Raw genomic sequence first — 25,468 nt, 5'->3', positions numbered from 1 at the left:
CCTTACAGGGTTTCCAAGGAGCGGCTGGTGCATTTGAACTGCCCACCTTTTGGTTAGCAGCCAAGCTCTTAACCACTGCGCCACCAGGGCTCCATGGGATACTGTAGTGTACCTCTATCAACTAGACAGGTTTCAACAAACTCTTCTGCTGCCGTCGCATCAGCGCTCACAGACTCTCCACTCACTTTCACATTATGCAGCGAAAAATGTTGTTTGAAGCCCTGGAACCACCCAGAGCTAGTACTAAACTCGGTATCTTTTGTCTGGTCCTGTTTTTTCTTTAAGCATCTTGAACAAGCTTTGTGCCTTAACAGTGACGGTCAATGTACTGAGAGGAATTCGCTACTGTGTTTGGCAGTTTCTCCATACCTGATCTAGCTCCCACTTGCATTTCTGCTAGCCTTGTAGCTTTCAGTGGAGCTGATCGTTTAATAGCTTGGAGAATTTTTTCTTCGTGTTTGAAGATCATCATGATTATTGAATGTGCCCTGTTCTCCGATCTGGGTTTCTGAACTCTATTACAACCTTATGGGCCCAGAGATGTATACGTGGTTAGATGCTGCCCAAAGAGATGTTATGCAGCACACGACTGCATTTTACCACAGTAAAGTTTTTTTAAAAAAAAAACAAGAAATTTGAACATTTAAAAATAGCTTCTATTCTGATACTAATTCTTTTAATAATTTTGCCTGTTGTCGTTAGGTGCCATCTAGTTGATTTCAACTCATAGCAACCCCATATGACTGAGTAGAACTGCCCTGTAGGATTATCTTGGCTGTAGGCAGATCGCCGGGTCTTTCTCTTGCAGAGCCAGTGGGTGAGTTCAAACCTCCAACCTTTCAGTTAGCAGCTGAGTGCTCAGCCGTTGTGCCACAGGGGTTTCTTTGATTTTCCCTAGTGCCTTGAAATAACAGGATAAGCCAGGTATCTCCCAACAAGACTGGAACATACTGAGTTAAAACTAAAAGGATGTTTCGATTAAGCTGATGGTGCATAAGAATTTCAAGCCTGTTGTTACTAGGATTTTCTACTTTTTTGTTTCCATTCTCTCCATGAACATTTTATTGAGTGCCTGCTACATAAAGACTCAAGGTGTTCTGGTGCGGGGAGGGTGGGTGGGTAGGGTACTGGTAAAGAATGGTTGTAACTCTCTCATCTAGTCAAGAGATCCATGCAAATAAATCATGACCACACAGAATGCAGAGTAAGTGCTATACCAGGAGTGTGGTGCTAGGGAGGCTGGGCGTGGGCAGAGTCAGGAGGAGCTGAAAGCGCTGGTCAGCCCACAAAGGCGGAGGTAAGGCAGTGTGCCCATATTGGAAAACATCTATTTAACCTTTCCTTTGTAATGAAGCTTGATAGAACCCACAATATCTGATGCAATGGGACCCAAAGAACCAAAAAAAAAAAAAAAACCGTGCTGTTGAGTCAATTCTGACTCATAGTGAACCCAGTGGAGAATTGGGATAATCTCCTTAAGTTCTATGTGGGTCAACAGAATTAAGGTTTATGTCATTGTAATTTCTACTTTGCATTTCAAAAAAAAAGACCATATCAGACAATATAAACCTGAGGGACTTTCTTTTAGGAAATTATTTCAGTCTCTTTCAGGTTTTATTTTAAGACCAAGGCACTGAAAATAAGAGTCAAGGATAAGATGATGACTACAAGACATGCTGAAAATGGCAAATTATTATTTTTAAAACAGTGTGGTCCCACATATTTTTTTCTGTCAATTTTTAAACCCGTGAGAATTTTAAGAGAAATCAAATCCACCTAGTTATGACTCATTCACGCCCATTACTCATCAATATGTTGTTTTACATGAATCACTGAAAGTCTAAGGAATCTTTTTTTCTTAGAGAGGGACACCCATTAGGAGCCAGAATCTACCTGAAATAGACTTAAGTTTAACTGAATATGCTAAACCTGGAGCGCCTAAAAAATCTCAGAGAGGGGGAGGTTAGTCCTTGTGTATCCTTTAAACATGGTTGGTTTTATCCTGGGATAATATGGGCATGCCAGAGCTAATTAGGTTCCCGCTCGATCCAAGAATGTGACAAGGCCCTGGCACATCTACTTAAAAACCCCTCTAAAATGAAATTTCATACCTACCAATCTAGTTTCTCCACGTCTGATATTTTATTTTTGGCTTTCTGGCCTAAAGCTGATGGGAATTCTGCAGAGTTATCAATTTTCGGAAAGAAATGGTACAAAAAGTTTCACTTCCTGAGAGACATGGCTAAGAATGGTAAGAGACATTCCCAGGGCACTGCCTTAGCTGACTGTGACCTTCCTCTGATGTGTGTGTGTGTCCACAAATAAATGAAGGGGAAAATGGGAACCTCAGTTAAATTAAAGGACAAAGGCGGCCTAGTTTTACACAGTCAGACCAAGCAGGAATTGGCAAGAGGCCATGTTTTCAAGAGCAATTTGGCTTCGGTATCACTTATCTATAAGCCATGAAAACGTGGAAATAAAGCAAACAAGCAAAAACAGAAAATAAACAAACAGGAAACTCTGAATTCCTCCAAAGAGAAAGTTGCAACACCATGAAGCAACAAGAAAAAAAATCCTCACAGTCGTCAAACTCCTAAGCACTTAAAAAAAAAAAAAAAATTAATTCTGCATAACTTTTAATAAAGACAAATCTCATGATTTACCTTTAGAGTTGAGTAGTAACTACCCAGGCACTCTACCAAGGCCTTTATCAGGCTCAAACTTAAGAACAGAGAGTTCAGTCTTTAAAACTACCCGGGGCAGCAGGGAAATTTAAAAATTGGATAAGAAAGAACTCCTCCACTAAGAGTTTTCAAGTTTCACCTACCACTTATACTGACAGTTGCTTGGGTGTTCTTGAACCAGTACTCCTAGCTTCAACATGAACACTTAGCAAAAAGTTGAACACGTTATTCCCTACTTCCCCATTGGCCAAGGTGGGTTTCAGGGGCTTCACAACTTAGCCGTACCTTCTCGGTACTTATTATCCGAAGAAATCACTACTGTTTGCTGTGCAGTCTTGTCTTTCTTAGCCAAGTGCAAGAATCCCAAAAGATTCATTTAAAAAGAATGGCCTCCTCTTGAGTGGGCAATATTTATAATTTTGATTACTAGGGGTTTGAAATTCATTCTAATAATAGAGCTTCTAATAGAACACATAGACAATGGAACACATTAACTAGGAAGACAGGGAATAATTTACACCTGCCATTTTCTGCCCACATGTTAAAAAGAAAGACTGACTGACAGCACCGCCCATCACTAGCCTTCTGAGTATCTCTGCACCTATTGTTACAACTTCTCACTTAGCTATGGGTCACAAGGTGAGATGACTCAACATGCTCAGACCTTAGCTCTATCTAATCGCAAACCGGCTCTTCCTGCTTTTTACTGCTGAATAGCGACCATTCATCTAGTTACCCTAGTCGCACTCCTTTCTCCTTCTCACACTGCTATTATTCAGCCGGTCACCAAGTCCTACTGATCTGTCGCTACACTTATCCGTTCCCTACTCACCATCGTTACTTCTACTGTCTTAGCTCAGAGACTCTATATCTCTTGCCCAGATACTAAAAATATCTGCTAACTAGTCTCCTTGCTTCCAGGTCAGTCCTTCATGAATTCCTTTTCTACTTTGCCTCTTGAGCTAGTTTCCGAAATACAAGTCTTGTCAACAATGAAATCATTAACATTTGAAAATAACCTAATCTTTATAATCTTGGAGTGTTAAAGGCTTTTCTATGTATGACATAAAATCTAAAAGATATAAATAACCCATTGCCCTTGAGTTAATTCCAACTCCCAGCAACCCTATAGGACAGGGTAGAACTGCCCCATAGGGTTTCCAAGGCTGTAATCTTTATGGAAACAGACTGTCCACTTTTCTTTCATGGAGCTGCTGTGTTGGTTCGAACTGCCAATCTTTTGGTTAGCAGCCAAGTGCTTAACCACTGAACTACCCGGGCTCCTTAAAATACATAAATACGGTTACTTACACAATATTCTGTAATATAAAGAACACTATAATCAAAGTCAAATAACTGGGCAAAATATCTGTTATATACGGTAGGGGGAAATGCTAATTTCCTTAATATACAAAGAGTTTTTACAACTCAATTAAAAAAATTTTCTGTAAAGTTAAAACAATATCTTGAGCCCATCCCTTGGCCACACAGGAAGACAAAAAGCTAATGTAAATAATTATAAAGCCGTGAGGAGGGCACAAAGTATCTTATAAAGACTAGGTGTAGAAAAGTTGGTTAGGTATCACTGTTACCAAATCTGATCCAAATGCCCTGCCTGGATTCAGTGACATCACACATAAACACCGAGAGAGATACATTTACACAGTTCAAAATGCCTCTAAATTCCCTTGTTCTTGCCTTTGGAACATAGAGGGCTCATGTTTTCACAGAACAAATCCTTCCCTGTAAAGCTGGAAAAAGGCCTTTTTGCCTGCCTTACTGACGTTTCAGCTTTGAGGCAGAAAATTAAAGAGTCTTCAGGAACATTTTTGAGATCACATAACATGAAACCCAATTATTCCATTAGCATCTGCCTGAGTTAGGAGGCCCGAGGAAAAGTCCATCAGATGAAACTGAATGGCTTTTCCATTTTGACCTGAACTAAGTGATCAAATAATATCCCTTGGCAAGAAGGCAGAGAATTGGCAGAGTGTGCAAAATATAACTGTCACAAAGACACTTCCTCCACCTTGGCATACTATCACTCAGAAGTAACATATCCTAAATGCAAATACTACAGATGACTCATTTTTCAAACAAAAGTTCATATGAGATAGCAAATTTACTGCACCAGTAAGGAGAGAGAAATTTTGTTAGAAAAGTGAGTAATTCAAGGTGCCAATACAGCTCTTTATGTGAATCAGAACACAGGCCAATTCACCTACTGCAAGACTATGAAGGAATCTGGGACAAAAGCCCTAGGTGGTATTAGTGTCCATTTGCCAAAAACAGAATTTTAAAAGGGAAGCCTGATCACTGGAATGCATTCATGAGTAAATTTAGGGGAAATGAAAGGCTTAAACCCAACCAAACGACTTTGGGAATTAGAAAACTTAACCAATTAGTCTCTAGCCCTTGAAACGTAGGGCCGTACTGAGAGATGCAGACATCAGAATACCAGCATCACAGGATGACAACTAGCACCTGAATATATGACTTTTTCTTATTACAACTATCTTTAGTGTGCGAACACTTACAATGTTGTTGACACTTATGCATTAGAAATGCATCCAATTTTCTAAACGGCTTTAAAAAAAAGACTTTGAAAAAAGATTTTAAAAATATGTGGCATGTACAATGAACCTGCAAAAATTTAAGCCTTGACCAATGGTTTCTTAAGACATCTAGAGGCATAGAAAGGACTGTTCATTATTCCTGGCAGAAATGGGCTCAGTGATTTTTGGAAACGAGATCACATATTGAGGACACTCAAGCTGGTGTACGATGTGATCGTTTAGATGATGTACATGCTGGTAAGGAGCAATCAGCCTAGAACAAGCCTACGTGAGCTCAACCTAAGCAAGCATAAAACAAGCCAAAAGAACCAGATTCTGGCACTGGGCCTCTTTCTCCTTCCACCAGAGAAAATGGGTTGTGACTTATTTAAAGTAATGAGTGCCAGGAAATACTGCAATATTGCTATCCCTTGGAGGGCACCATAGACAGACAGACAGACAGAAGGATGGAGTAAACATTACTGAAATAACGCCCACCTACCCTGGCTCTGTCTCTGGCAGACCAAACCAGAAATCAGGCTGTTGGCCACACGGGTAGTTCATGTGAGACCCAACAGTTTGTATGCTAAATTAACAAACAAAGACCAAAAAGCACAAAAACGTACCTTAAAATGAGTGTGGTTTTTTTTTTCCTCCCTCAAGCTCCCAGTTTTTAAAAAGACCCACATTGGGATAAATAAAAGTGGAGACTCACTCTGGGAAGCATAGTGCCCCTCCGCGGCTTTGTCTTCATGCCCATCGTACTCCCTGCTGGACAGCTGCCTGTTGGCGGTCTCCAGTCGATCTATATATTAATGGGAAATGGTTAAAAATAAATACATATGGATTTAAATCATCATTTACCTGAGAAATGAAATGGGTGCCAAGAACTCAGTATGAAGAGATGCTCAAAGATGCTCAGGCAACAGTCAAAGTCTGAACAACTCTGGCAGAGGAGCAATACCCACACTCCAAGATACCAAAAGGAAGGTCTTCAGAAGCCACACTGGAGGATCTAGCTAGCGGAACTACCAGTGCATTGAGTGTTCTGGTGACATATAATGCAATTGGAAAGTGGTGTGACTGACTGAAAATGAAGTGAAATTTATTGGGTTAAATCATCTTGCATTTTGGAGTTTGCCAAGATATTGCAGCAGGTGGCCTCTGCTTTTCAGGGAGTCTATGTGTCTACTCTTTTCATAGCTGTGAGCTTTTTTTCTCCTTGGAGGAAGAACCTATGTCTAGCTCTGTCTTCTATGCTCTTTCTATCAAGTGTTAAAAGCACTGGCTTTCAAACAATGCTACCAAACGACTCGCCTGATGTAGAACGGATCGTCATCCAACATTGGTCTTTTCAAATATTCCCATTCACCTGGTCACAGGTCACCGATAAGTACTTTTAAAGCAAGAACAAGCTGCACATGTGCTCCCTCCCTTTCATGGACTCACGCATACAGGTGTCACTTCTAAGGCTTAACGTGCCACCTGCGAGCTGCAAGGCAGAAAAGAACAATTCTGCTCTTTGAGGACGGCTCCCCCTCACCCCCGGGTGGAATTTACAAGATTATCTAGCACAGAGTAGCACCTGCAGCAAAGCAATTTGGCCCTGAAATCGGGCAGTTGGCCACATGGGTGGTTCAGGGGATAAAACGTGAATCAAGCTTGACATGCCTCGGAGGTCTCTGTTGAAATCGTGAAGTCTTCTAATCTCGCCTTCCAGTTTGTTTCTCATCGCCTTGTCCAGCGACTCTCGCTTGCTTGTAGATTTGACCAGGCTCTCATAGGCTTCCGAAATTCTCTGAAGTTCTTTTTCAAACTAAAAGAAAGAGCTGGCATTAAAGTGGGACTTTTGACATTCACATTGGCCATTTTAGTAACACTCATTCTTTGATATTTCAAGTGTCAAGGCAGCCTTTCTGCATCTCGAATTTCATCTCTACCAAACTGTGTAATCCATTTCACCCCACCCAATTCGTCAAAGGGCTACCATAAAACCAAAATAAACCAAGTCCGTTGCTATTGAGTCAACTCTGACTCATGGCGAACCCATGCGGTGCAGAGCAGAACTGTTCCATAGGCTTTTCTTTACAGAAGCAGATCACCAGGTCTTTCTTCATGGTGCTGCTGGGTGGGTTTGAGTTGCCAACCTGTAGGTTAGCAGTTGATCGCAAACCCTTTGTGCCACCCCAGGACCTTAAGGGCTACTAGATGACTCCGTAAATAACAAACTCACAATCTGGCCAGACTGTCTGATGTCACCTTATAAAAGTCTCTCTGTACAAAAATCTGGTAGAGGTGAATATAAATGTAACTTAAACACTTATATTTCGTATGGCAATTTATACCTATTATTATTATTTCCAGTTATCATAAGGAAAAATTAGACAAAAATTAAAGGACTACAACTAGATTCCAAACTTCAGATTCCAAATACAGTGCTCTTTCCCGGGGTTTTCCTACTCATCCCTAAAGGAATATAAAATCCACTTGAAGAGAAACTACATTACTTACTGTTTTTAACTCTTTATCTATGAAATGATCCCTATAAAGAATTAATGAAGGTGTATCCAATTGTAAACAAATGTACCATTGGAAGCCTCTTTATATGCAGGAACTGGTAGGTACATGACTATAACTTTTTCCCCCTCATATTTCACTACATCAAGAACTGTGATTGGGGATCCTTTAATCTATGGCATATATGAGTCTATAACAAGTAGTTGTCACTTTTATGGCAGGAGTCTAATTGTGTTTCTGAAGTAAATATCATAGATCATATTATGAGTAATGTCAATGCAGGAGACCCGGTAGAGAGTGCCTGCAAACATGGAACCATGACGAGTTGCTGATAAAAGTTGGATAGGAGACAAAGCTTACAGGGTTGACAGCTTTAGTGCCCTTTACTGGGCACCAAGAGATTTGTACCAGGTTTTCGGACCCTCCACAGAAAAGCTGTGTCACCATGAGGCAGGCATCCTGTTTTCTGAAGCCCAAATGGCCAGGTCAGAAAGTCCTGCTGAGGCTCCTGTAAAGGGTATATATCCTAACAGACATATGTTGTACACTTATTATGTGTTAGAATGGATTCACACAGTCGCTGCCAACAGTGGGCTCAAAAATAACAATGACTGTGAGGATGGTATAGGACTGGGCAATGTCATACACGTAGGGTCACTATGAGTCAGAACCTACTCCATGCACCTAACAACCACCACAGAGGCAGAAACGATTCTGGGTGCTGAGATGCACTTCCAAGCGCAAAGTAATAACAGGTGTAGCGGTGAGATGATAGGACAGCCTAAGGGTAAAGGAATTTTGCGGGTTCAAGGAAGGAGTTTCATGAAAAAAAGATTGTAGAGAAAGTGAAATTTTAGAAAAATGTCTTGAAGGATGAACAGAAATTTGCCAGGCAAGGGGAAAAAAAAGCCGAAGGGTATTCTAGGCCGAAGATGTAACATGAGCCAAATCACAAAGCCATGAAGTAAGTGCAGTCTTTGATATGGCATGCAGTCCAAGGGATTAGAGCAAGGTGGAAGTGGAGAAGCTAGCGCCAAAAGTATGGACTTTGTTATGAGGCAAAGAAGAATTACAGGTGAAGGCAGTGGCTAAAGGGACTGGGTTATAAGCAGATGGCCAGCATGATCGTATCTGTATTTTTATAGGGATAAAACTGAAGGATGGGGTTGGAGGGCAGGGAGTTGAAAAAGAAAGCAGGAGAAAAGAAGTCTAAGTAAGATGCTAATGTAAGTGGTTCAATGATAGATGAAAGAGTGGGAACTAGGCTGACTAAAAGAACAAATTCCAAAGACACTGAAGAGTAGAATTAACAGGTTTCGGTGACTAGGTCTGGATGGCCAGGGACAGAGAAACCAAAAACAATATAGACATTCATAGCTTACAAGACTTGGCAATAAGAACTAACCAAGATAAGTGGCTATAAGAAAAACAGGTTTTCCAAAGAAAGAAAACCAGTCTGGTTTTGGAGACAGTGTACCTAAGGAGCCTTCAGAACATCTTGGCAAAGATTCCCAGTAAGCCGTTGGTGATACGGGTCTGAAAGTTAGGACAGCAGTTGTGATGTCATCAGCATTCAAGGGACAGATAGAGTCGTAAAGTGGAGACCACTTAGGGAGTTCAACGGAGGAGCATTAACACCAAGGGAGTGGGTGGGGCAGAAGAACCAGTGAGAGAGACTGCAGGGCCGTAAGCAAGTGGGGTCATAGGAGCCAGGAAGCCAAAAGCTTAAAGGAGGACAGGGAATGTGGTCAATATCCCCAGAGGTTACAGTGGCGCTAAGACTGATAAAATCTGAGAAGAGGTTAGTGAAGAGGCTGGACAGAGCTGTTCCTGCTTAGCTGCAGCTAACGGGGTGAAACCAAGGTTACCAACGCTCCTTTGGTACCATGTAATATTCCCAAAAGCCTCCTTAAACCAGAGTTGGCTCTTCCATGTTCCCATTGTTTCAATGAGGCCTTTCTGTTTCTTTCGGAAATATCATGAACTGTTGGTAATGTGGCAGAAGAGAGAACAACATGTCCTGAACTTTGTTCTCAGTTCTACCACAAATGACGTTACTTCTTTTTAATTTTGTTTTCAAAAGAGATAGCTCCAAGACACACCACCACTTGTAGGCTAAATTCATCTACAAAAGGTGGCCTTTGTTTTCAGACAGATGGGCATGTTGAAAGGAGAGTCTTCTTCAAGGTCAAAGGGCATCACCCATCTCTTAGTGAAGGAAAGTACCATTAGGCCTGAGGCAGTCCCCAGGAGGTACCCAAGAGTGGTGTACATCCTTCCAGCCCAGGACAGCTTCTTAACTACCCCACCCTCAGGAACCTTTCCTTTATCAGTTTTTATAGTACTGTTAGCTGTTGTATTCATCCAAATGGAAGTCTGGTGTGCAAGTGTATTTTGTCTCTGATTTGACTGTTAATTTCATGAGGGCAGAAGTTGCCCTTGCAGCCTAGGAACTGTGCCCTGCCCATGACAAAAATACTGACCATACAGTTAATATTGAACTTATAACTCTTAAAGGCTTGGGCACTGATATTCTATACCTGATTCACTAAAAGGGCTTCCCTCTCTCTACACACTATAAATGGAAACTGTAAGATCCCTACAATAGCTTACTTTTCTGTCTCAAACGCTAAAACAGTCAAGAATCAGGATAGGGTTATGTGATTAGAAGGTACCGAGACAGAAAGGGAATGGGCCTTAGTTCAGGACAAGGTATTTCCTGTGAGAAATGACAGCTGTCATGATAGAGAGGGATTCGTCCCCTTTACTGTGACTGTAGAGGACAGAACAAAGACTTAAAAGCAGGAAGATAAAAAGATGCAGACTTGAATTCAACATAAGGAAGAATTTCCTAACTACATTTTCTAGAAGAATGCTAGTATACAGTAGGCAGTGAGCCTCTCTTCTCTGGAAGTATTCAAGTAAAAACTGAATGGCCTCCTTTCAGGAACATGAAGCAGGGATTTCAGGCATCGGAAATTGGATTAGAGTCATTTCAAGAGTTTTACGTCTAAAGCTCTATGATTCCTGATGGCACACTCCTTCACGGTAAGAACCACACCTTCTTCGTATCCTCCATGTCTTGAATATATTCAGCACCCACGGATGTTCATTAAAGATGAAGAGAAAGCTGCGCAGTCTGGCTTTGATATAAAATTCGTCTGGCTCAGTTCAGGCTCTACCTGTGACTGCATGGACAGAATATTGGGTTTGCCCTCACAGCTCCCACCTCTTTCCGGCCCAGGTGTCAGGACGCTCTCAGTCTAGGCCATAAATCAGTAAACCAGTTGCTGTCGAGTTGGCTCTGACTCATGGCCACCCTGAAATAACACAGAGTACATGCAGAGGGGAAAGCCCTGCACAGCTTCCGCTGGAGCTGTTGCCATAAAGCGAATGAGCAAAGAAGACCTGAGAAAATCTCAGCCATTCCAAGCTCCTTTCCCCTAGGCATCTTCATGTGCACCGCTCAGGGGCTCGCAGGACCAAAGACAGGTTTGCTGTCCAAGCCACAGACTCCCCAGCCAAGGCCTGCGTGATTGTAAATGCTTGGCCCTTTTCCTTCAGATGCCCATCTATGCCCTGATGGCTTCTGAGGCCAACCCACTCAACGGCCCACAGTCTGCTCCTGGCAGAAACTTTGTCCATTAATTATGTTTCAGGGAAACTGGGAGGAAAGAGAAGCAAAATGGGTAACCAAAAAGAAATAATGAACAACGACAACTCTTTCTGGGGGTCCTCAACCATCATTCCAACACCAACAGGGATAATCACTACCTTTTGCCTCTTTGGCAACAGGGTCTTCATAGCTAGGCTGGGCTTTGACAGTCTCTGAATTATTAGTTCTTTTCTGCTATGTTCCTGGCACTGTATACACAGGCTAAGCCATGCAATTAAGAATTCATCTATTTTTGGTTCTGCCCTTACAATGTATCTCTCCAAGAAAGTGCTCTTAATACAGTGAAGATTTCAGATCAGATGATACTGCTGGCATAGTATAATCATATCCTACAATGGAGTACAGTCCGTCCACCCAAAGCAGGGGACCAACTCCATGCCAGGGGAACTAGCAGCACTTGTCACTGAAAAGTAAAGTTGTCAACCCATTTGACCACATTCTCCCCAGACCTATGGCTTAAGCAGCTGCTAAGAGACACTTGAGCCATGAGGTCAACAGTATGAGAGGATCTATGGCTAGGAAGACCTAGAGATCACAAGCCACAGAATGTTAAGCCAAAGATTTCATGTAGCTCTTCTATATCTTGGTCCTAATTGTTGAGAACAGCTAAAAAACTAGCGACGTATTTGTCAAAATCTGAGTTTTTAAGTTAATAATTCCAGTTTGACATATGACAGGTCAGTGAAATGTAGTATTTATAAACCCATTTATAAGGGTCATGGGGCTGATGGAGTTTGAGTTATAGAATGGAAATACCTTTTTAATTTTCTCCTTTTTCAGCAGTCATCAAAATCCTTTTGGCTACTTTTTTTTTTTTAATTGTGCTTTAGGTGAAAGTTCACAGTTCATTAATTTCTCATAGAAAAATTTATACACATATTGTTTGATGACATTAGTTGCAATCCCCACAATGTGACAGCACACTCCCCCTTTCCACCCTGGGTTCCCTGTGTCCATTCAGCCAGTTCCTGGGCCTTCCTGCCGTCTCCTCCTGCCTCCAGACAGGGGCCACCCATTTGGTCTCATGGATCTGATTGAACTAAGAAGCACACTCCTCACATGTATTATTTTTTGTTTTATAGTCCTGTCTAATCTTTGTCTGAAGAGTGGGCTCTGGGAATGGTTTCAGTTCTGGGTTAACACAGTGTCCAGGGGCCATAGTTTCAGGGATTCCTCCAGTCTCTGTTAAACCATTAAGTCTGGTCTTTTTATGTCAATTTGAGTTCTGCTCCACACTTTTCTTCTACTCCGTCAGGGATTCTCTGTTGTGTTCCCTGTCAGGGCGGTCACTGGTGGTAGCCAGGCACTATCTAGTTCTTAGGGTCTCAGGCTGGTGGAGTCTCTGGTTTATGTGGTCCTTTAATCTCTTGGCCTAATATTTTCCTTCTGTCTTAGGTTTTCTTCATTCTCCTTTGCTCCAAGTGGGATGGCGCCAACTGATACATCTTAGATGGCCACTCACAAGCTTTTAAGACCCCAGACGCCACTCACCAAAGTGGGAGAGCATTTTCTTGATAAGCTTTGTTATGCTGATTGACCTAGGTGTCCTCCGAAACAATGGTCTCCAGTCCCCAGCCCTAGTTACTCTGTCTCTCAAAGTGTTTGGATGTGTCCAGGAAACTTCTTAGCTTTTGCTTTTCAGCCACAAATTTTAAGAAGCATCCCCTGTACAAGGAAACTGAGTCCTTGTGCGATTTAAGTAATTTTGTTTTGCAAAACAAAAATGTGCATCAAAATCAAGTAAGATATGTATGTTACATGTCAATTAAAATTATACGTTAACAAAAAAATCAATCACGAATAACTGTTCATACAACATCCTTGTGAGAAGACCCAGAACCAAGCTCTGCCCTCAGGTGGACACATCTGCTCCTGGACACACCTGCCATAGAGCATCATTAGGGGAGAAGGAAATACTTGTTTCCCAGGAAGAGCTGAGATTGCCCCTCCCAATGTTCAGAAGAAAAAAAACATACCCAGAAAGAAGCAGCTGCAGGGAGGTGCCAGAGGCAAGCTTGGGCCTGAGCACTGACTTACAGGCCCAGCAGGGGGATAACACACTGTTTCCCAATTTCTAAGGGTGCGAATGGGTGTGGGGCTGCAATCTTCAGGCAGCCCCAGTTTGTTTCTGGCTTTCATTTTTTATCCCACCAATCAAGGCAGCTGGAGCTCTCTGAGCCAAGTCTGGACTTGACACTCCAGGGAGCTCAGGCACTTTCAGTGGAAGCTCCACAGGCACATGCTGGGACAGATTCCATGTGTGAACACTGGCACCATCAAACCCACTGCTCCCAGCTTTTTGCTGCCAGCATTCGGGAAAGAAAAGGAGTCTACTCTGAAATCTTCGCCACACCTGATTTCTTTATCTGCGAATCACGAAATCAATAGTAAATAGTGAACACCATGCGGCCAGCCAGGCACATTAATTGCCTTAAGGAGCAGAAGTGACAATGCTCCTGTAGGCCGGTAGGGTTTATATTCCTACCTTTCTCTTTTCCAAAGCCCTGTATTGCCCAGGACAGAGCCAGGCACTTACACAGTCCCTTACTGACTATCACACATGCTTCTTTGCCCCTAGAAAGGAAACTCGAGGGCCCTGTGGCTCTCCTGCCCTTTAACACCTTTGTATTCCCATTCTACCTGTAGCATAACAGATGCTGACATATCGGTCAGCATGACCTCACTACATGGTGATAGTTACTCTTGCGGGGTGGTTTTATACTTACTTTGACTCTGAACATGAAGCCCTAAGAATGAAGGCTGCCATACATTCTAGTTTTCCCACAGTGGCTACAAAGGCTGGAATTACTCAGCATCTCCCCATCTGATAAACCACAAGCATAGAGAAAAAATGCATGCAATAACACGACCCTCCGACCCTCTAGAGTGGAGGCAACATTGCCTTTAGCAGAGATCAGCTAATGAAAAATGGCAACCACAAGGTTGCTGTCTGAGATTCCCAGATTTAAAGAGAAAATTCATCTCCCTCAACATCTCTGTGTGTTAATCTTGGTATTCCAGGAGGACCCTCACCACACTTGCCCATTTGGGGAAATCCTACTTATTAGCCCTTGAGTCTCAGGTCAAGGGCCAGTCCCACTGTATCTACTGTAGCCCCTTCACATTCCTACTGCAGGTACTGGCTTATGCATCTCTTTCCCCTTCTAGACTGCAACCTCCTCCCAGGCAGGCGCTGTATTGTATTTATTTTTGCCTCCCTAAAGCCTTGTACACCACCTGGCTTAAAAAGGGGCCTAGTTAAGTACCACTGAGTCAGTCAGTGAATCAACACCCCATGAGCAGGTAAAGAGTCTGTTCCTTCCAAAGAATCTTCTTCCTCCCCTCCCCCAGGAAGTCCATACCTTATGGAGCTTGTCAGCGTTGTCATAGTAACCCTGAAGTTCCTGGTGAAGCACCCGGTTCTCCTCTGTTAGTATCTCCACCATTTGCTGGGCTCGTTCCACAATCGCAAATGCATCTGGGCCAAGCTGCTGGCTGGGGGAGGCGGCAGGCGGTGGCTGTGGGGCTGCCAGAGCCATCGGGAGGGGGAGCGGTAAGGAGACCGAGTGCAGCGGCCCACTGATGGAGGAGGTCTGGGAGGACACTGGGCTGTGCTGCTGCACTGTTGACGGGAAAGGAAGTTGGCATGGGCGGCTGTAAGGGAAAGGAAGACCATTAATCGGATGCCAGGAAAGACTGTGGAAGTAGGAAGGAAGCCCCAACAATATATGCACTATCAACGGCTCCCACTTTCAGAGGTGATCGATGCACTTTCAAACGCTGGGTTGAGTACATCAGGTTGAATCATTCATTCCACGGTATTTTCTGTGTTCTGGACACTGGATACGGGAACAAGACAGACAAGGTCCCTGTTCTCATGAAGCTTACATTCTAAATGAGTCAGAAAGGCAAGCCATCCAACAACAAACCAACCTACCAAGCATCAAAAGTAATGGCACATCACAAAGAAAATTGTGGAGTGATGTGATAGTGAATGTCTGAGTTGCTACTTCATGCTGAGAAGTCAGGGAAGGTGACTCCAAGAAGCTGAGGTATGTGCTCAAGTCTGAAAGACAAGAGTGAACCAGTGGTTTGTGGGGATATGGGGTAAGGGAGGTGGGGAAGGAAGTTTTCCAGGAAAGGAATAATTCCTGGAGGCTGGAAATGGAAATTCATGGTTTCAAATATAAGAGGTAGTGCAAAAGTCCTAAGGTAGGAATTAACACTGGCACAATCAAGGAGAAGAAATAAAGCTGGTACGAAGCACGGCAAGCAAATAAGAGTGGTACAAGATATGGCCAGAGAGATGGGCAAGGACCTTTGTAAGATAAGGACACAAAGATGCCCTTTATCACCACTCCTATTTAACACTGTGCTGGAAGTCCTAGCTAGAGCAATAAGGCAAGACAAAGAAATAAAGGGCATCCAAATTGGTAATGAAGAAGTTAAACTGTCCCTATTTGTGCATGATACGATACTATACATAGAAAACCTAAAAGACTCCATGAGAAAACTACTGGAACTAACAGAAAGATTCAGCAGAGTGGCAGGATACAAGATAAACATAAAAAATCAGGTGGATTCCTATATACCAATAAAGAGAACAAGAAAAGGAAATCACAAAAACAATACCATTTATAACAGCCCCTAAAAAAAAATAAAATAACTTAGGAATAATTCTAACCAAGAATGTAAAAGACCTATACAAACAAAACTACAAAACATTACTGCAAGAAACCAAAAGAGATCTACATAAATGCAAAAATACCATGCTCAGGTATAGGTAGACTCAACACTGTGAAAATGACAATTCTACCCAAAGCAATTTACAAATACAATGCAATCCCAATCCAAATACCAACAATACTCTTTAAAGAGATGGGAAAACTAATCATTAACTTTATATGAAAAGGGAAGAAGACCTGTATCAGTAAAGCACTATTGAAGAAGAAGAATAAAGTAAGAGGACTCGCACTACCTGACCTCAGAAACTACTATACAGCTATGGTAGTCAGAACAGCCTGGTACTGGTACAACCACAGATACACTGACCAACGGAACAGAAGTGAAAACCCGGATGTAAATTCATCCACCTACCATCACCTGATGTTCAACAAGGGCTCAAAGTCCATCAAATGGGGAAAAGACAGTCTTTTTAACAAATGGTGCTGGCAAAACTGGATGTCCATCTGCAAAAAAATGAACAGGACTCATACCTCACGCCATACACAAACACTAATTCAAAATCCATCAAAGACCTAAATATAAAGCTAAAAACTATAAAGATCATAGAAGAAAAAACAGGATCAACGGTAGAGGGCTCTAATAATACACGGCATTAACAGGATACAAACCATAACTAACAACACACAAACTCCAGAATATAAACTAGATAACTGTGATCTTCTAAAAATTAAACAATTATGCTCATCAAAAGACTTCCCCAAAAGAGTAACAAGAGGACCTATTGACTTGGAAAAAAAATTTGGCTATTACAAATCCAACAAAGGTCTAATCTCTACAGGAAAATCCAACACCTCTGCAATAAAAAGACAAATAATCCAATTAAAAAATGGGCAAAGGAAATGAACAGACACTTTACCAAAGAAGACATTTAAAGTGGCTAACAGGCACATGAGGAAATGATCACTATCACTAGCCATTAGAGAAATTTAACTCAAAACCACAACGAGATACCACCTCACCCTGGCATTACTGGCACAAAATCAAAAAAACAGAAAATAACAAATGCTGGAGAGGCTGTGGAGAGATCAGAACTCTTATGCACTGCTGGTGGGAATGCAAAATAATACAACTATTTTGGAAAACAATATGGCGCTTCCTTAGAAAGTTGGAAATAGAAATACCATATGATCCAGCAATCCCACTCCTAGGAATATATCCTAGAGAAATAAGAGTTATCACACGAATAGACATATGCACACCCATGTTCACTGCAGCATTGTTTACAATAGCAAAAAGATGGAAACAACCTAGGTGCCCTCAACAGATGAATGGATAAACTACGGTACACATACACAATGGAGTATTACGCAATGATAAGAACAATGATGAATCTGGAAAGCATCTCACAACATGGATGAATGTGGAGGGCATTATGCTGAGTGAAATAAGTCAATCACAAAAGGACAAATATTGTATGAGACCACTACTATAAAAACTCATGAAAAGATTTACACACAAAAAGAAACAATTTTTTTTTTTTATTAACAAAAGAAACAATTCTTGATGGTTACAACGGAGGGGAGGGGTGGGCATGGAAAATACTAAATAGATAAGTGGTAACTTTGGTGAAGGGTAAGGCAGTACACAATACTGGGGAAGCCAGTACAACTTGTAAAAGGTAAGGTCATGGAAGCTCCATAGACACATCCAAACTCCCTGAGGGACTGAACTGCTGGGCTGAGGGCTGTGGGGACCATGGTCTTGGGGAGCATCTATCTCAACTGGCATAACAGAGTTTATAAAGAAAATGTTCTACATTTTATCTTGGTGAGTAGCGTCTGGAGTCTTAAAAGCCTCTGGGCGACCATCTAAGATGCTCCACTGGTCTCACCCCTTTGGGAGCAAAGGGGAATGAAGAAAACTAAAGATACAGGGAAAGATTAGGTCAAAGGACTAATGGACCACGACTTCCAAGGTCCCCACCAGACTGAGCTCAGTACAACTAGATGGTGCCTGGCTACCACCATTGACTGCTCTGACAGGGCTCACAACAGACAGACCCAGACAGGGCTGGAGAGAAATGTAGAACAAAATTCTAACTCACAAAAAAAGACCAGACTTACTGGCCTAACAGAGACTAAAGAAATTCTGAGAGTATGGCCCCTGGACGCCCTTTTAGCTCAGTAATGAAGTCACTACTGAGGTTCACCCTTCATCCAAAGATTAGACAGGCCCATAAAACAGAACGATACCAAAGGGGCACACCAGCCCAGGGGCAAGGACTAGAAGGCATGAGGGGACAGGAAAGCTGGTAATAGGGAACCCAAGGTTGAGAAAGGAAAGTGTTGACATGTCCTGGGATTGTTAACCAATGTCATAAAAGAGGATGTGTACTAACTGTTTAATGGGAAGCTAGTTGGTTCTGTGAACCTTCATCTAAAGTATAATTAAAAAAAAAAAAAAAAGTAAGGACAGGCTCCCTAGAGTGTAAACGGCAGCCAGTGGAGGATAACTAAGCATGGATGCAGTGTCTTCTGACTTTAAACTGAGTGGTATGTAGAGGACAGAATGTACAGTGGCAAGATGCAGGGATACCAGTGAGGGGCCAGGGCCATTATGTCGTCTAGGTGAGAACTAATGAAGGCTCACAGGGTAGCAGCAGTGGAGAAATAATGGACATATGATATGCTTTGGATATATCGCTGATGCAGAGACAGAAAGAGGAGAAAAGGAAAAAATTTCTCCTAGATTTTGCTCTCTACACAAACCGACAGCAGTACCATTTAATGAAATAGTGAAGTCTTATAGGGAGGAACTGATTTTTTGTCATTTTGTTTTGCTGGGGTTAGGGAGGCACGGGGGGATCAAACGCCTGATCTTAGCCATGATAAAAAGGACACACAGACGCAGTCACTGATGGTTCAGATTGCTGGTACTAGCTCCTATACTTGAAACCACGGATTTCTATCTCCTGCCTCTACTCCTTAACAATTTCCTCCTCACGATTCTATTAACTGGAAACCCTGGTGATGTAGTGGTTAAGTGCTACAGCTGCTAACCAAAGGGTCAGCAGTTCAAATCCTCCAGGCGCTCCTTGGAAACTCTATAGGGCAGTTCTACTCTGTCCTGTAGGGTCGCTATGAGTCGGAATCGACTCGACGGCACTGGGTTTGGTTGTTTTTTTTTTTTTATTCTATTAACCTGTTTCTTTAAAAACATTGCCATTTTCTTCCAGCCTACAACAACTTTTACAGGTATAAACAACAAAGATAATCTTGATGTCTAGTTCTCCGACCATCCCTGTCTCTCTCCTGTAGTGACTTGGGAAAACTAGTTTTCTTGCTGGCTCTGTTAAAGCTTGAGGTCTCAATCTGGGCGCTAGGAGTTAGGTGCTAAAAATTATCAGCAAGCCCAAAATCATCAACCTTTTGTATCACAGGGCTGTGTCTTCTGGAGATAATAGCTATTACTAATCAGCAGACATCCATCTCCATTTCCTATATTGTCCCTTCATACTATCCAATGCAAGGGGTAGATGCAGCTTATCTCTTTGGGGCTGGAGGTGGGTACAGAGGAATCTGCAACTCTGCTCCCTGAAGCACCAGGACTTCACTCAGACCCCGCCACTTTGGGGTGGGGCTCCCATCTTTTAATATTTAATTCTGGAATTTGGGACTCACGGCCAATGTTGGGTTTATCTTCTCATTCACCTTTGTCTGCTATGTAACAATTACAAGGAAACCCAAGAAGAGAAGGCAGAAATAAGGTAATAATATTTTCTTAACACCAACCTAAGTCATCAATGATGGTCACTAGTTACCTGAGTGGGGCAGTTCTACTTTATCCTGTACAGTTGCTATGAGTCTGAATCAGCTTGACAGCAATGAGTTTGGTTTTTGGTTTAGTTACCTAGTGACGATGCAGAGAAAGGGTGATGGACAAGCTTAAGGAACAAAGAAGAGCTGACTTTCAGAATGGAAAATCTACCAAACCGAGGGCACTGCCCTCACAAATAACTTGGTCACACGTTCATGCTCAATTAACACCACATGACAATGGATGGCGTGCAGGCCAAATGGGGTTGGTAGGCTCAAAGGTCTTTGAATTCCCTCCTACTTTCAAGGCTTTGACTAAGAGAAAATGCACAAGGCAGAGTTGGGCTTGCTGTAATCGAGGGGAAAAGTGAGTTTCAGGAGACAACAGGAAAACTTCACACACGAGTCTTCTTGCAATGTAATGCAAGACCAGAGCTTGGTTTCAAGAATTCTCAGTACAGTCTCTCAACATACATTCTCACAGAAGCTGAAGAGCCAAGGATTTTCCTCAAGAGCCCACAGAAAGAGAAAGCCTTCCCCCAGAGCCAGCGCACTGAATTTGCACTTCTAGCCTCCTAAACAGTGAGAAAATAAATTTGTTTGCTAAAGTCACCCACTATGTGGTATTTCTGTTCTAGCAGCACTAGTTAACTAAGACAATATTTAACAGGGAAAAAGTCAGTGGTTAAATAGAGAAAGAACATGATCAAGTAAATCACAAGAGAAAATGCAAGTGGTTAATATACATTTTTCAATGAGATCTTAATAGTAGAGGAATAATCAGAAAAAAGTTTTTCTCAGTTGATCAGTATTAACAATTCAGTTCAACAAACTTTTATTGAGAGCCTAAGCAAAGATTGATGAGCCCTGGTGGGGCAGTGGTTAAAGCACTCAGCTGCTAACCAAAAGGTTGATGGTTCCAACCCACCAGCTGGTCCATGGGAGAAGGATGTGGCAGATGGCTTCCGTAAAGATTACAGCCTTGGGAACCGTAGGGGATAGTTCTACTCCGTCCTACAGGGTCACTATGAGTAGGATTTGACTCGATGGCAATGGATTTGGTTTGATTTTGGGTTTTAATCAGAGATTTTTTTTAATTCTCAAGTAATGATACATATTAGAATTTTATCTGTGTAAAAAGAAGGCACAGAAAAAACACTGGAAGAAACTATGACAAAAGCTAAGAGCAGCTGTTTGCAGGTGCTGGGAGAAACACTTCACTTCACACATTTCTACAATGAACATGTATGTCTACTTTAAAAACATTTCATTATCTGATATATGTACATTGTAGAAAAATTAGGAAATATAGATAAGCAATAAAATCGGCATGTGGTATTTTAATAAGTAAACAAAATGAAATCCAAGAATTAAAAAATGAGATGAAATAATAAAAGGCTCCTGGCTGTGAAAAGGTTCAAATTTTAGTAATTCACAGTCAGTAAAAATACCTCATTATTTACATACAGCTTTGCAATTTACAATATTATAATTTTACTAATCCTCAAAGCAATCTGATGAAGTGCTTAACAATGGTCATCTCTGGAGGTAATTTCTACTTTTCTTCTTTTTTTGGGGGGAGGGGTAACTGCATTTCTAAGTTTTCTACAGTGAACATGTTACTTACGTAAGGAAAAAAATCAGTTTTAGGAAAAATCTGTTACAATAAATCAAAGATAAGGAAACAGAGGCTCAAAGAACATATGCAATTTGCTACAACATGGAAGAGTCAGACTCCATCTCCCTCGTATCTTTTCCCAAGCCCACAGACTTCCCACCTCTACCCCTTTGGTTGTGAAGATACCATAAGGCTCAGAAAGGTTCAAATTAAAACTTGGCTCTTGGGTCAAAACTAAGATCAAAACCACTGCTATGCAGGAGTGATACAGATAATCCTCTTCTTTGGAGAAGTGGCTCATTTAATGTATTACAGCTGGAATTGTGTTAGCTTTCCTGAGAAAGTAACCTGAACTTGACCCCAGCCTCTTGAACTTCCCACACTGCACAACTGTTTCTCAGGATAAAAAGGGCATTTTCCTTGGCCCATGTAAGACAATAATTGAGCTAAAAAAATTACGGGAACTCTCGAATTCGAATGCTGGTATTCAAAACACATGTTTAGCTGGTGGAATTAAGGCTCCGTGGCCTTATTTTCATCAAGGACAATGCCTGGTTTTTAATCCAACAGATAGCCTTGGGTCTGGCTCACCTTTTGGTCTCCCTTAGTAATTCATTTTCATAAACGTTTAAACAGCAAATCAAAACTCACGACTTTGGAAACATATGATACACTTAGTACTCCCAAAATTCCCCTTCCTCTGCCAGTCATTTCCAACTCCAAGTTAAGATGGGACCACCAAACATTCTTTCTTACAATACAGCACATCCAAGTATCTATCAGGCCCACCAGGAGTAAAATCTGCGTTTTTAGCTACACACCTTTATATCCACTCATGATCTACGGCGTGCTCTGCTGCACTGCCTGACTGGCGTGAGCTCTGTCCTCGTGGAGGGGCACGGTGTCTCTTTAATTAATTGGCCACACATGCTCCTGGGCTGTGTCACCCTTTGCTCCCTCTCTCCTCCCTTCATGTCAGTTGACACATTTCCAGATGATGCCAGTCACTTTCACTCTATCCTAAACAAAACAAAAAAGCCAGAGGTTTTCTGGGAAAAAATGTATGGTTCACCTTTTTTAAGGAAAATATGAGTTTTGAGATTGATCGCGTCACTGGTTCCCTCCATCAAGGCAGTAAATTGCAAGCCCCTGCACTGACGAGGGGAGCCCTGGTGGCGTAGTGGTTAAGAGCTCAGCTGCTAACCAAAAGGTTGGCAGTTTGAATCCATCAGCTGCTCCTTGGAAACCCCATGAGGCAGTTCAACCCTATCCTATAGGATAGCTATGAGTCGGAATCAACCTGGTGGCAAGGGGTTTGGTTTTTGGTTTTACGCACTATGAGGACGATGGTAGTGGTGGTGACTGCCCGTGACAGGAAAAGAGAACAAGCATGCTCTCTGGAAGAAAATCCACAGCCTCTTTGGCTCTGACATCATTTCGTAAGAAGATGCTTTTAGCAGCCTAGGACAGACAGGTCGGGTCACACTTCTATTAAAGTGTCTACCTTCATATTAAAAATCTAATTAAAATATTCATAGGTGAATAAAAATATTGGTAACAGTTACACTCTTCTGCTTCTGGGAAGCCAGTAAATCAAACCCCCTATACTGAACTGGCAAGGTTCAGCCAACATAAAGGGCAACGAGCAGGCTCAGAGAACGGAAAACTACAGCTATGAGTGCTCTTTCATGGACAGAGTCATTCTTTTTCTCCAAACTCATAATGCCTGAAACATACAAATTAATCAAATGATACATTTCATATCATTTTCTATAGCTGAAATATTTTACTAAAAACCATCTAAGGCATGCTGGAGGTGGTCGCACAACACAATGAATGTAATTCACATCACTGAATTGTACGTGTAAAAATGCTGAACTGGCAAATGTTGTTTTATATATGTTTTTACCACAATTAAAAAAAAAAAAACTAAGGCAAATAATTTAGTCACTATCTCCAAATGAAAGCAAACCAAAAGACAGACTAGATGCTCACAGCCCAGGAGCTGTCAGCAAGGTTAGTTTTGTTCTATCCAGTCTTACAGGACATCTAGAGAGAAAGGGGGATCACAGGCTTTCCTTCTAGAGTCTGGAATACTTATTCAGTATTCTGGTCCACCTGAGGAAAACAGAGGTGACAGGCCCAGGATTTACTCACATAGGAGGTGTGGTGTGGTACAGAGATGTAGGCATGCACCCTGGCTCTTCCACTACCAAGTTGGTGGCCATGGCTAAGTTACATTAACTGCTCTCTCTAAGCCTCAGTTTTTATTATATGTAAAAACAGAGATATTACTACTACCCGCCCTTCTAATTGTTACGAAGATAAACCAAGATAATCCATACGCAGTACTGGGCACACGGTAAGCACTTAGTAAAGGCCGAGACCTACAACTACCACCAATACCAACCCTCTACTGTTAATTGCTGAGTGTGGAGAAACAGTTGTAGAAATCGGAAAATCAGGGCAAGCATTAGAGGAATCAAGTTTAAGTTTATTCCGAATCCATTAAAATACATAAATCATATGAACAATGAAAACGAAGGCCCGATTTTCAAGACTGAATCAATCTAACAAGTAAAATATACCAAAAAAAACTTAACCTAACTAATAATTGCAAATTAAAACAAAGAGTTAACACTATTTGTCTATTAAATTACCAGACTTTTCATAATTAGGATGCTTAAAATTGGTAAAGCAGCCCTGGTGGAAGAGTGGTTAAACGCTTCGCTGCTGACTAAAAAGCTTATGGTTGGAACCCACCAGCTGCTCTGCAGAAGAAAGATGTAGCAGTCTGCTTCCGTGAAGATTTACAGTCTTGGAAACCCTCTAGGGCTGTTCTACTCTGTCCTATAGGGTCGCTGAGTTGGAATCCACTCGATGGCTATGGGCAATGTTGGCAAAAGTACAGTGAAAGAGGCGCTGTAATACTTTTGCAAAGTTATCTGGCACCAGATAAATGTTCATTACAATGTACTCAATAATTTCATTTCTAAATACTAATTTCCTAAATAAATAATCCAAAATGTAGAAAGTTTTACATGCATGATGATGTTTACTACATTATTTATAGAGAAAATGATATAAATTATATACTTTATGAAAATACTATATGGATATAAAACAGATGGCTATAAAAACAACAAAGCAGTGTGGGAAAAGTTTGTGATACAATGCTATTAAAAGAAGCTAAGATATTAAACAATATAATCTACAATAACATATGAAAAAATTAATTTGTAGAAGAAAAATGTGAACAGTGATTATATTAGGAAGGCAGAATATTATAAGTAATTTTTCGGCATCTTTAGTGGTTTCCAAATTTTTGGAAATATGGACAGATTTCCTTGGAAAAAAGCATGTATCTTGACTGATGTACTCTAACCTTTTTTGATCAAAATCAGATCATCCACCAGTATTCATCCAGCATTCATTTCCATTAACGGTGTAGACTATACAAGCAACTTACCACTTCTCAAAGTGCTGTTTCCACAAAGTGAGTCAGAATTAACATCCAAATGCCTGTTTTGTTTTTTTTTTTAAAGTATAAGTCTCCGTAGTATCAACCTGTCTGCTTACCACCTTGTCCTCATTCCAGTCCATTTCCACCTTCAGGTCAAAGGAAAGTTTGCTATAACTGGAGCAGGAGCAAAACCAGATCCCTTACCCATGGCCAGCTCATGTTCCCTGGAGGTCCCCACCAGCTACCTCAGTAAGACAAGGTTGCCTCAATCTTTCCTTCTCCACCAGGCACACTAGCTCACTTAAGACAAGTGCCAAAGACATTTCACTAAATAAAACATCCAGACAGTCAACAAAAATACATGAAGAGATCCTCACAATCATTAGCCATTAAACCCGCTGCCATCAAGTCGATTCCAACTCATAGCGACCCTATAGAACAGAGTAGAACTGCC

At 41.6% G+C, this 25,468-nt stretch overlaps 1 protein-coding gene across 4 annotated transcripts in view; it reads right to left on the bottom strand.

The window, feature by feature from the left end:
- The window catches only part of AMOTL1 (angiomotin like 1), a 157,727-nt gene that overhangs the window by 47,712 nt on the left and 84,547 nt on the right, over window positions 1-25,468 (bottom strand). For all 4 annotated transcript variants that reach the window (XM_023554729.2, XM_023554728.2, XM_023554727.2 and 1 more), the window contains 3 exons: window positions 14,795-15,086; window positions 6,911-7,055; window positions 5,955-6,044 (listed from right to left, as the gene is read on the bottom strand). In XM_023554729.2, the coding sequence (XP_023410497.2) occupies window positions 5,955-6,044; window positions 6,911-7,055; window positions 14,795-15,086 (527 nt within the window). The remainder of the gene's footprint in view (window positions 1-5,954; window positions 6,045-6,910; window positions 7,056-14,794; window positions 15,087-25,468) is intronic.

The sequence above is a fragment of the Loxodonta africana genome, chromosome 7, assembly GCF_030014295.1.
Source record: "Loxodonta africana isolate mLoxAfr1 chromosome 7, mLoxAfr1.hap2, whole genome shotgun sequence".
NCBI lineage: Eukaryota > Metazoa > Chordata > Mammalia > Proboscidea > Elephantidae > Loxodonta > Loxodonta africana.
This window is presented reverse-complemented; position numbering and strand designations above follow the sequence as displayed.